Source organism: Myodes glareolus, chromosome 6, assembly GCF_982192425.1.
Source record: "Myodes glareolus chromosome 6, mMyoGla1.1, whole genome shotgun sequence".
Taxonomy (NCBI): domain Eukaryota; kingdom Metazoa; phylum Chordata; class Mammalia; order Rodentia; family Cricetidae; genus Myodes; species Myodes glareolus.
In genome coordinates, this window is record NC_142031.1 from 49,812,534 (window position 1) to 49,822,369 (window position 9,836).

The 9,836-nt window shown below is 44.4% G+C and overlaps 1 protein-coding gene across 1 annotated transcript in view; it reads right to left on the minus strand.

The window, feature by feature from the left end:
• LOC125404125 (uncharacterized) overlaps nucleotides 1-9,781 on the minus strand; it is a 29,298-nt gene extending 19,517 nt beyond the window's left edge. The window contains exon 1 of the mRNA XM_085690800.2: nucleotides 4,013-9,781. Coding sequence (XP_085546926.2) covers nucleotides 4,013-4,224 — 212 coding nt within the window. The 5' untranslated portion in view covers nucleotides 4,225-9,781. The remainder of the gene's footprint in view (nucleotides 1-4,012) is intronic.
• Between the last annotated feature and the right edge of the window lie 55 nt (nucleotides 9,782-9,836).

Below are 9,836 nucleotides of genomic sequence, written 5' to 3' on the forward strand. Positions count from 1 at the left end.
CGCGGTAGGCTTAGGTCTCAGCAGCCTGATACTTTCCTGCACTTCCTTGGCCTCCCAGCCCACCAGCCTTAAAAGGCACGCTGCTACTGCTTGCTTTTTATCTTATTTCAAAAAAAATTCTTAGCTCTTTCTTCAGCTTCAGCTGTGTTTGTCTCCGTAATAAATACCTAAATTTACATATCCGCTCTGTTATCCCCATAACAGTTTAAAATACACTTTGCCCCCTTCTTCACCCCAAAGCAGCTGTTTTGCTCTTTCTACTATGCCTGATTTGACTCATGATACATTATAAAGGATTCATCATTACCAATCTCCTTGTATAATGTATTTCTGATTAAAAATCTCCTTATAGATTGTATTTCTGGTTGAGAGCCTTTGCCTCCATATTAAAATAACTTCATTATTATTTACTAGGCTAAATTTAGCAGCGATAAAGCACAAAGTTTCAAGCCTGTAAGACTTATAAACTATAAACAATAACTTTACTTAAATCATAAACTATTAAAGATAATTAAGAAATACAGCCCAATGATTAATTACCTAAATAATTATTTGGATGACTTACTTAATTATTGTAATTTTTATATGTGTATATATGTATAATATATTTATACTACATACATATATAATAAATTCAGATAAAAAATAAACTGTTAAAGATAATTTTAACTATAAACTATACAACTTACTAAAAATTTACTTAAGTTATAAGCTATTAAGAATTCAAAATACAGATCATTGACAAATATTTAAACTTTATTCAAATGTATTCAAAGATTATTTGAATATATTCTCTTATATATTTAAAATTCTATTTATAAACATATTATCGATATAAATAATTCTTTACTTAGATCCCTGCCATTTAAAATGTTTAAAACTCTCATATAAGCAAAACTATTCCGTATTCTAGCTTCTGCTAAGGCTCAATTTTAATTATGTATACTTTGGAGTCAAGTGCCTTCCTTAACCTACTAAAAAGACAGGGTCAATTCTCCAAATTACTCCTTTCCAAAAATAATCTCAAAACCTAAATTCAGCATCTATAATCATTGCCCCTATAAAACCAAGGCTAGATATACTGTCTAGTCACAGGCTTAGTATTTCATATTTCCTTTAATTATTTTTAAATATAAAATGTAAAAATTCTCCTGATTTTAACAGGGCGGTGGTGGCACACACCTTTAATCCCAGCACTTGGGAGGCAGTGGCAGGTGGTTCAGGGCCAGCCTGGTCTATAGAGCTAGTTTCAGGATAGGTTCCAAAGCTACAGAGAAACCCTGTCTGGAAAAACTAAAAAATAAATAAATAAATTCTGATTATGATGGGGATAGCTCTTTAATTTATATACATACAGCCTTCTAAACAAGGAAGGGGATATCACTGCTTTTAATCAAAATTATTTTTAGGTTTCCAAACTTCTACTATGACTCAAAAAATGAGTCACTTTACCTCTTCTACAACATAGATCTCAATGCAGACCACAAATACTAATAACGTGATATATCTGACATTTTTGCCTCTTAGGAGTTTTTATGACCTCATAAAATTATATAATTTATAAGGTTCTTATGAGCTTCAAGAGATCAGTCTCTATCCACCACATCATCACAGGGAAAATGAACTCAAGTGTGTATGACTTGTCTACAGTTTGTCTTCTCCCCTGCCTATTTCTTTGGGGAGAGGAGGACTGTCCCTCTCTCCCTGGCCTGGAATGCTCTTTTCTCATCTGCCAAAACCTTGTACTTCAAAATTCCAAGTGTGCACCTAAGAGAAAAAGTTTCCTCTTTAGGATTCCTTAACTTCACGTTCTGCCATTAACATCTACTTGTCCCACCAGATTTATAATCATTTTAGAAGTGTTGCTGACTTTTCTTCCTCTGCGCCCTGCCCTCTCACTCCGGGAGGCCCTATTGCATGTTCTTCAGACACAGATGGCCCAAAACTGCCTGCCTGTCTCACAGAGCCTGAAACAGACTCATCTTCCTGGGTTTCCACTGTGTTCCAGTGAAAAGACAAAACCCCCAGCTTCGCCCCATATCAGCAGGAAGCAACCACGAGAGATCTCTACATCCTGTTCCCACGCTGAACTCTACAGCCCAGGGACCGCACTGCCTTTAAAAAACGTTCTATTACTAATTGCACAGATTCTTCCCAGGATCCTGTAGGTTAGTACACAAAAATCTCCTTTTTCTCTTCTGAAAATTTTGTACTGATTTAAAGTTCCATCCTTAATTAATCCTCCTTATATCTCTGGGGAGCCTCAGTCATGGTCCCTCACCAGCTGCAGCACACAAGCAGAGTGGGTCCTGTACCCCACCTGGGCAGCATGCTCGGCTGACCCAGCTGTCAGCGGCACAGGTAAGCCAGTCTTGAAAGCATGAGAGCTACAGAGCTGATCCTACCCATTCCTGGCCCATGCTGCTGCAGGGGCCATGGTATCATCTGGACCAGGGCTGTGGTTGAAGGCCAAGTCTGGGCTGTGCTGTTGTCTGTACCTCCTGAGACCATACTGCCACACGGGGGTGGGGTGGGGTGCGTACTGATGATCTGAGTGACCTGCACGACAACCGCGGACCATGGTGACATCTGGGCCAGGGCTGCTACCAAGGGCCATGTCTGGGTCTGTGGCCCTGGAACAGCCAGGGTCTGAGTTGATGTCTGTGACTTCTGTTACGAAAAGAGCTCAGAATATGCCCAGGGTCTGAGACTCATGCTACCATTAGGGCTATACTCATCTGGGTGCTCTGTGTTGCCACGGGGCCATGATAACGTCTGGGCCTGAGCTGCTGCCCAGGGCTGTATCTGAGTCCATGGTCTTCCTGAAGCTGGGGTCTGTGATGAAGTCCACGGCCCATGTTAGCACAGGTGCTCGCTGGAGCCACGCTGTGCTGAGCCAGCCCCACCCACTGTCCCTGGTTGGTCCAACCCTCACGGGATACTGCAGCTGGAGAGCTGGCCTTATCCCCTCAGGGGAGAGTTCGCCCCTGCACTTGGGAAAGATGGTCCCACCCCTCACCACAGGCATGCACCTCACCTGGGCAACACAGTAGATCTTACTGGGGATGCAGGTAAGATGGCCTGGGTGAGAGCCGACCCCGACCCCCTCTTCCGTCAGGTAGTAGCATGAGTGACCAAAAGATGTCCTCCTGCCCCCACCCATTACCTCCTGTGACAGCTGAGAGCTGGCCCTGGGTTATGAGAGTGAGATAAGGAGTCCTGCCCCTCACCAGCTGCAGCACACAGCAGCACACACAGCTCTGTACCACACATGGGCAGCAGTCTCAGCTGACTCTGTTGTCAGGGGCACAAGTGAGCCAACCTTGAGTGCATGAGATCTGAAGAGCTGATTCTCCCCACCCCCCACCGTATGCCCTTTACAGCAGTTGGGAGGGAGGGCCATGGACCATGCCTGGACAACATTGTAGAGCTGGCCCTGGTGATGTGTGGGTGACCCAGATCTGAGGACCTGAGAGCAGAGCTGGCTCTGCTCCGTCTCTGTGAAGCAGGCAGCCCTGGGTAAGCGGGTGGAGGCACTGCTGGAGAGACCCAGGAGGTCACCTGGGCAGTGACCACAAGGGAGCAAACACTTGAAAGTAAAGAAGAATGGACTAAAGGGTAAACTATGACTCAACGGACCACACTATGGACAGCTTCCATGAAAAGGTTCTCCTCCTTTGTTTGTTTTTTTTCTTTCTTTCTTTTTTTTTTTTTTTTAAATTTGTCTGATTTGAGGGGGAGGCCTCAAGGGCCGAGGACAGATGGGAGGAGATGGAGAAATAAGTGGAATCAGAATGATGTAAAATCCACAAAGAATCAACAAAAGAAAATATTCAATCTCTTTTAAAAGTACAAGTCTTTCATCTGTGGCCTCCTTTAAAAGTCAAAATTAAATTAAATATGTTCTTCAAGAGAGATAAACCAGGACACCCGCACAATCTGAAGAAAGCAAAACCAAACTCCAACAGTATAGATAACACAATGTACAATTAATCATCTGAGATTCACTCACAATCTTCTGGACTCCTCCAAAGGGTTTGGGTTCCTTATCCGGTTCTGCCCTTCGCAGTACACACAGTTCATCTTCCACACTCTGGCTGACTCCACCCCTCTGCAGCTACTGTTCTTGGTGATCTTCTCATGGTACTCATCTCCAAAATGCTGGGGTCCCTTGCTGCAACTGGGCTGCACTTTCACCGATGACCTCTCACTGGCTCTCTTCATGATGCCGAGCCTCAATTTCTTTTCATGACCCCTTCAATTCTGGGCCTTCAAATGCTACTGAAGCTGCACCTTCACCAATGGCCTATTCTTGTCACAATGCCAAGTCACAATTAGTCTCTATTATCCCTTCACGGCTACAAAACTAATACCACCTTGGTGATGCTTACACATTACCAGGTCCTGCTGCCAACACAAGGTACAGCCATGGCTGTCTCTGGAACACAGCTTTTCTCTGCTGTCAGAAAAAACTTCCCATTAGATTTTACCAGGGGTGCTGGTCTCTTCTTAATCAGTTCAGCTAACAGTATCAATTGTCCTAGTAACAAAGAGATTTCACTTTAGTGGTTCTGCTATCTTTTAATCACAGCTGATTTTTCAGCCCCAGCTAACCAGAACCACAGAATCTTAATTCAAAATAACAAATGGCCCTAACAGCCTTTAAACCTCCCTCTGGAACTCCCCACGCTGGCCTCCATGCTCCGTAGTGATCTCAACATTCTTACCTTCCAGGTTCTCACAGAAAGTCCCACCGAGCTCTTAACACTCAATGCAATGGCTTTTCTAGCCCAAAGCTGCAGAGTCTTTCCAGAAACCTCCCCAAATCATCAGATCTGTCAGAGTGATGCACCATTGTGCTGGCACCAACGTGTCTTAGCGAGGGTTTCTATGGCTGCAGCAAAACACCATGACAAAAAAGCAGGGGGGTGAGGAAAATGTTTATTTGGTTCACTCTCCCTCATTGCTGTTCATCACTGAAGGAAGTCAGGATAGGAACTCAAAAAGGGCAGGATCCACAGGCAGGAGTTGATGCAGAGTCCATGAAGAGGTGTTGCTTATTGGCTTGCTTCTCCTGGCTTGCTCAACCTGTTTTCTTATAGAACCCAGGACCTAGGAATGGTACACCCACCATGGGATGTGTCCTCCCCCATTGGTCACTAATTGAGAAAATGCCTTAGAGCTGGATCTCATGGAGGCATTTCCTCAACTGTGGTTCCTTCCTTTCTGATGATTCTAGTTTATATCAAGTTGACCCACAAAGCCACGCAGTACAAGCCCTATATGTGGTTCTTAGTGCTTGAAATTAACTAGGCTGGCACCTACAGTGAAGTCTTGATTTCTTTCCTTTGGGCCATGAGCTTGGAATGTACAGAGCAAGCTTAAGGCTTAAAGGCATTTCTTAATAGAATAGGGACAGGTGAATACTGGGCCTGAGAAAAGGGAGCTAATGCACTGAAAATGATAGAGAATGTTCTCCTACAATGCAATGGCATCCCTAGATTGAAGAGGTCAATTTAGAGCTCAATACTAATGTTAATGATTGTGTTGAACTTGTTTTCTTATTGTTTTGTTTAGATTTTACTTGCTTCTTTCTCTTCCTTCCTTCTTCCCTCCCTCCCTTCCTCCTTTCTTCCTCCCCGCTTCCTTCCGTCTTGTTTGGTGGGAACAATCCAGCTCACTCACTGAACTACTGCTTGAGCCAGAAGGTCCCATTCCTGTCTGTGAAAACCCCACTGACTCAGAGAATCTCTGAACAAAGGGAAGGCAACAAAAGCCCAGTTCTCCACTCTTCAGGAATCAGGCATTCTTCCTCCCCTGAAGTTGCCACTGCCCAAAGCCCCCACCAAAGAATTCAGGTTTTGACCATACTTGGGCATAAACCCAGCTTGTGGCAGACACTCATCACCCATGCCTACAACCTATATAATCTCTCTGCTTTAGTTCTGGCATGTGACTTCTGCCTCAATCTCCTGTCTCAGGCTGGAAAACTCACCCAAGAGTTGCTCTGCTCAAATAACCATGTTCTTTTACTTTTTAATTCGGCTTGGTCTGGATTATTGTGTCTGAGGTACAGAAAACCTATTACTTTCTTTTTCTTTATTTCAGTTTTTCTAGACAGGGTTTCTTTTGTGTATTATTGGCTGTCCCTACAACTAGTTCACTGGAACAGGCTAGTTTCCAATTTATTGATTATCCTGCTTTTGTCTTGGAAGTCAAGGATGGCTGCCACCATGCCTGGCATCTGAAATTGGTTTTGAGTCAGGGTATCACCATGTAGCCATGAGTGGCTTTGAATTCACAGTTCACCTTTCTTGCAAGTGCAGAGATTATGGGCTTGCACCTGCACTTTCCTACAATGTTTTGATACTATAGGCTGGCGGGTGGTACGGTTACAGTTGGCCAATCAGGGACCATACTACTAAAAGGAATGAACTTTCCGACCAAGAGCATGAATGGTCATAGTGTGCTTCCCCTGCCGACAATTTTTTTTTTTTTTTTAAAAAGCTTTGTTTAGAAAAGTCACCCCAGGACCTCTTTCGGGCAACTGTGTGTTCTGCTGACGGCAGGCCTCTTTTGGAGGACATCAAACACATCACAAGGACAAAATGGTGGGTGCGCCTTCAGCTCCGAGGAACCAGGGGACCAGTGTGGGACCCTAGCTGAAGTTTGTAATGGCCTGTGAAGTCCACTGGAAGTTGGTCTGTGGCCCAGCAATGCCTCTGCCCATGTACAGGTTGCTGCAGGCAACCTGTAGTCCCACATCCCCCACACAACATAGATCCTGCAGCACCTTGGCCCTCAGATACCAACAGGGCCCCAGACCACAGGGCCATGCACGGCATCCAACAGTGATAGGAGCCTCTGTCGTCAGCACGTGCCCCCTTGGCTGTTCCAGGGCCCTGGACCAAGGCCTGGGCCTTATCCACAGCCAGTGCCCAGACATCAGCAAGCCATTCATGACAGCCCCTCAACACTCACCTCTCCAGATGCACCTCTCTCCCCAGCCCACCATCCACTCTGCCTCTCCTCTTCCACTTCCGCACCATACCCTCTCTCACAATGGTACCCAAACATCCTACTCTGGGGTTCTAGGCAGGGTCGCAAGTGGTACTTGATTGCTCAAGCCACTAAGCATGGTGCAGAGCTGTTGCCTTTCCTCTCTCCCATGCCCAGGCCTAGAAACCTCAGCTAGCACTAGGTAGGATGCCCAACCAGAGGCCGCGGGTAGTTTCCTATGTGATTGTGCCTTGCCTAGACCAAAAAGTCTAGGGAGAACCATCTTTGTCCTCCACCAATTCAAGTCTTGTCAGGGGCCATGAGAAGCAGGTGGCAATTGCAACTAGTGTTCAGATGTCAAACCACCAGAGACATGGTTTACTGATGGAGGATTAATCCTGTCCAGACAAGGTCTGCAGGACCATTGACTTTGAAATCTTTTGCTCATTTTTAATGAAGCAGCTTGGTGTCTCCCCAATACCTGCATTGTAGTGTGTAATCTCATGTGATGTGTATGTGTAAATTCATGATTGCATCTCAATCTTATGGGCACATAGGTCTGTGGGTGGTCAGGAGGATGACTTTTCATTTGGCTGTGTAATTTGATATATAGAATATATACACTGGGACTTGCTTCATAACTGAATCTGTTTATCCCACAAGGACTGTGGCCATTTAGAGGCCTGCTTTGTTCTTGTGCTTTGATGAGAGAATTTAGTCACCAGCCAGAAGCCTTGGGTCCCACAGTCAAATCTCTACTTCGTTCCCAGAAATAAACATAGAAGCCAGTTCCCTGGAACTATCTTCTGCCTGGAAGAACATTTGGTCAGGGGAGGAGCCCTTCAAACATATCATGTTCCAGACCTTCAAGACAGGGGTGGCACGTCCCAGTTTCTTTGATTCTCATTCTGTCCTAATAATAAGGAGATTGGGTGTACCAAATTTACCTACAGCCGACTTGAGAAAGTGCTAACTTCAGTTAGCCTCCCCTTAAAAAAGCTACTAACTCCTTACATCTACCTTCATTTGGATTTTTTGAGACAGGATTTTAACGTAGGAACGTAATATCATACACCAACTCCCTTCCTCCCTTCTTAGAATTTAAAGCCTCCTAAATCAGCTTTTTGCCTCTTAGCACTGCTCAGGTGTCCTTCTAGCCATGCCTCCCTGGGACCACAAAGGTGCTGACAGTGTTGTACTGATATTTCATTTGTATTTTAATAAATAAAGCTTGCCTGAAGTTCAGAGAGTAGAATAGCCGCACTGGTCAGTCTTACAGACTGGGCAGTGGTGACACACACCTTTAATCTCAGTAGCCACACTAGTTTGCCACAGAAACTAGGCGGTGGCAGTGCACACCTTTAATCTCAGCACTAGAGAGGTTTATAAAATGGGAGGAGACTGCTCTCTCACACAATCTCGTTCTGAGATTCCTGGAGGCAGAATCGCCGTTTCCAACTGAGGTAGAGGTAAGAGCCAGTGGCTGGCTGCTTTTGCTTTTCTGAACTTCAGGTTGAACCTCAATTTCTGTCTCTGGGTTTTTATTAATCATGCTACACAGTGTCACTCAGGGAAGCTCTTATCTGCTTTTTGATCCTGAGAAATTCAGGCTACCATAATTGCCTGTGTATGTGTTTGTATATAAGCTGGAAACTTTGTAGCACAAGGGAGCTTTGTGTAGCACAAAGGAGAAGAATGAAGAAACTAATGTGAAAGAGTACATAGTGGAGAGTTCATTTTGCCCTCAGATTGTTTATCTAAGTCCTGTACTTGTTTTTCTTTTCTTTTCTTTTTTCTCTGAACCCTGGGGGGGCACTGAGGTTGTAACTCAGAGGCTCCTGATATGGTCTGATTGTGGCCAACTGACGCTGGTTGATTGGGCACCACACAGACCAAGACGTCTGGGGGCAGCCATCTGTGTCTTCTCCCAATTCAGGCCCAGGTTGAGATTTGATATTTTGAAGACACTGAAATTTTAATGTGTTTGCATTTGTAAAGACTATGACACTTTTAAGATTATTTATGATTTCAATGTGAGATCTTGGGGATGGATAAGAAAGGAAGGCTTAATAGTGAAGTGTTTGTGTGTCAAGATGACAATGGGTCAGTTGTCCTGGTTGGTTTTGTTTGTCCACTTGGCACAAGCTAGGATCAACAGAGAGGATGGAGACTCAGTTGAGGAAAGGCCTCCATGAGATCCAGCTGTTTGACATTTTCTCAATTAGTGATGAATGGCGGAAGGCCCAACCCATGGTGGGTTATGCCTGAGCTAGTGGTCCTGGGTTCTATAAGAAAGCAAACTGAACAATCAGGGAAAGCAAGTCACTAAGCAGCTCCCCTCCATGGCCGCTGCATCAGTTCCAGCCTCCAAGATCCTGCCATGTTTGAGTTTCTGTTGTGACTTCCTTCAGTGATGAACGTCAATGTGGAAGTGTGAGTTAAATAAACCCTTTCCTCCTCAACTTACTTTTTGTTCATGGTGTATTGTTGCAGCAATAAAATCCCCAACTATGACAGGGCACGACAGAAACAGACAAAGACCAGGGATGAGGCAACAGCTCACGCCTATGTCACATCTGATATTTCACTGTATCCATTTTCTGCAAGAAAATTAAAAAACACCAACAAGAAGATATAATTCATCAGTGGGTGGATACAACAGATATATATGGCAGGATTACTCCACTAATGAGTCAGTTATGAAAATTAACCCTTGAACTTCAGGAAATGTTTTCTTTATCCAAGATCATGAACAAGGTCTCCATTCACTACAGGAAATACTCCTAAGCATCAGGATCACACAGAGTGTCAAGAAATAGCCCAACAATGGTCATTCT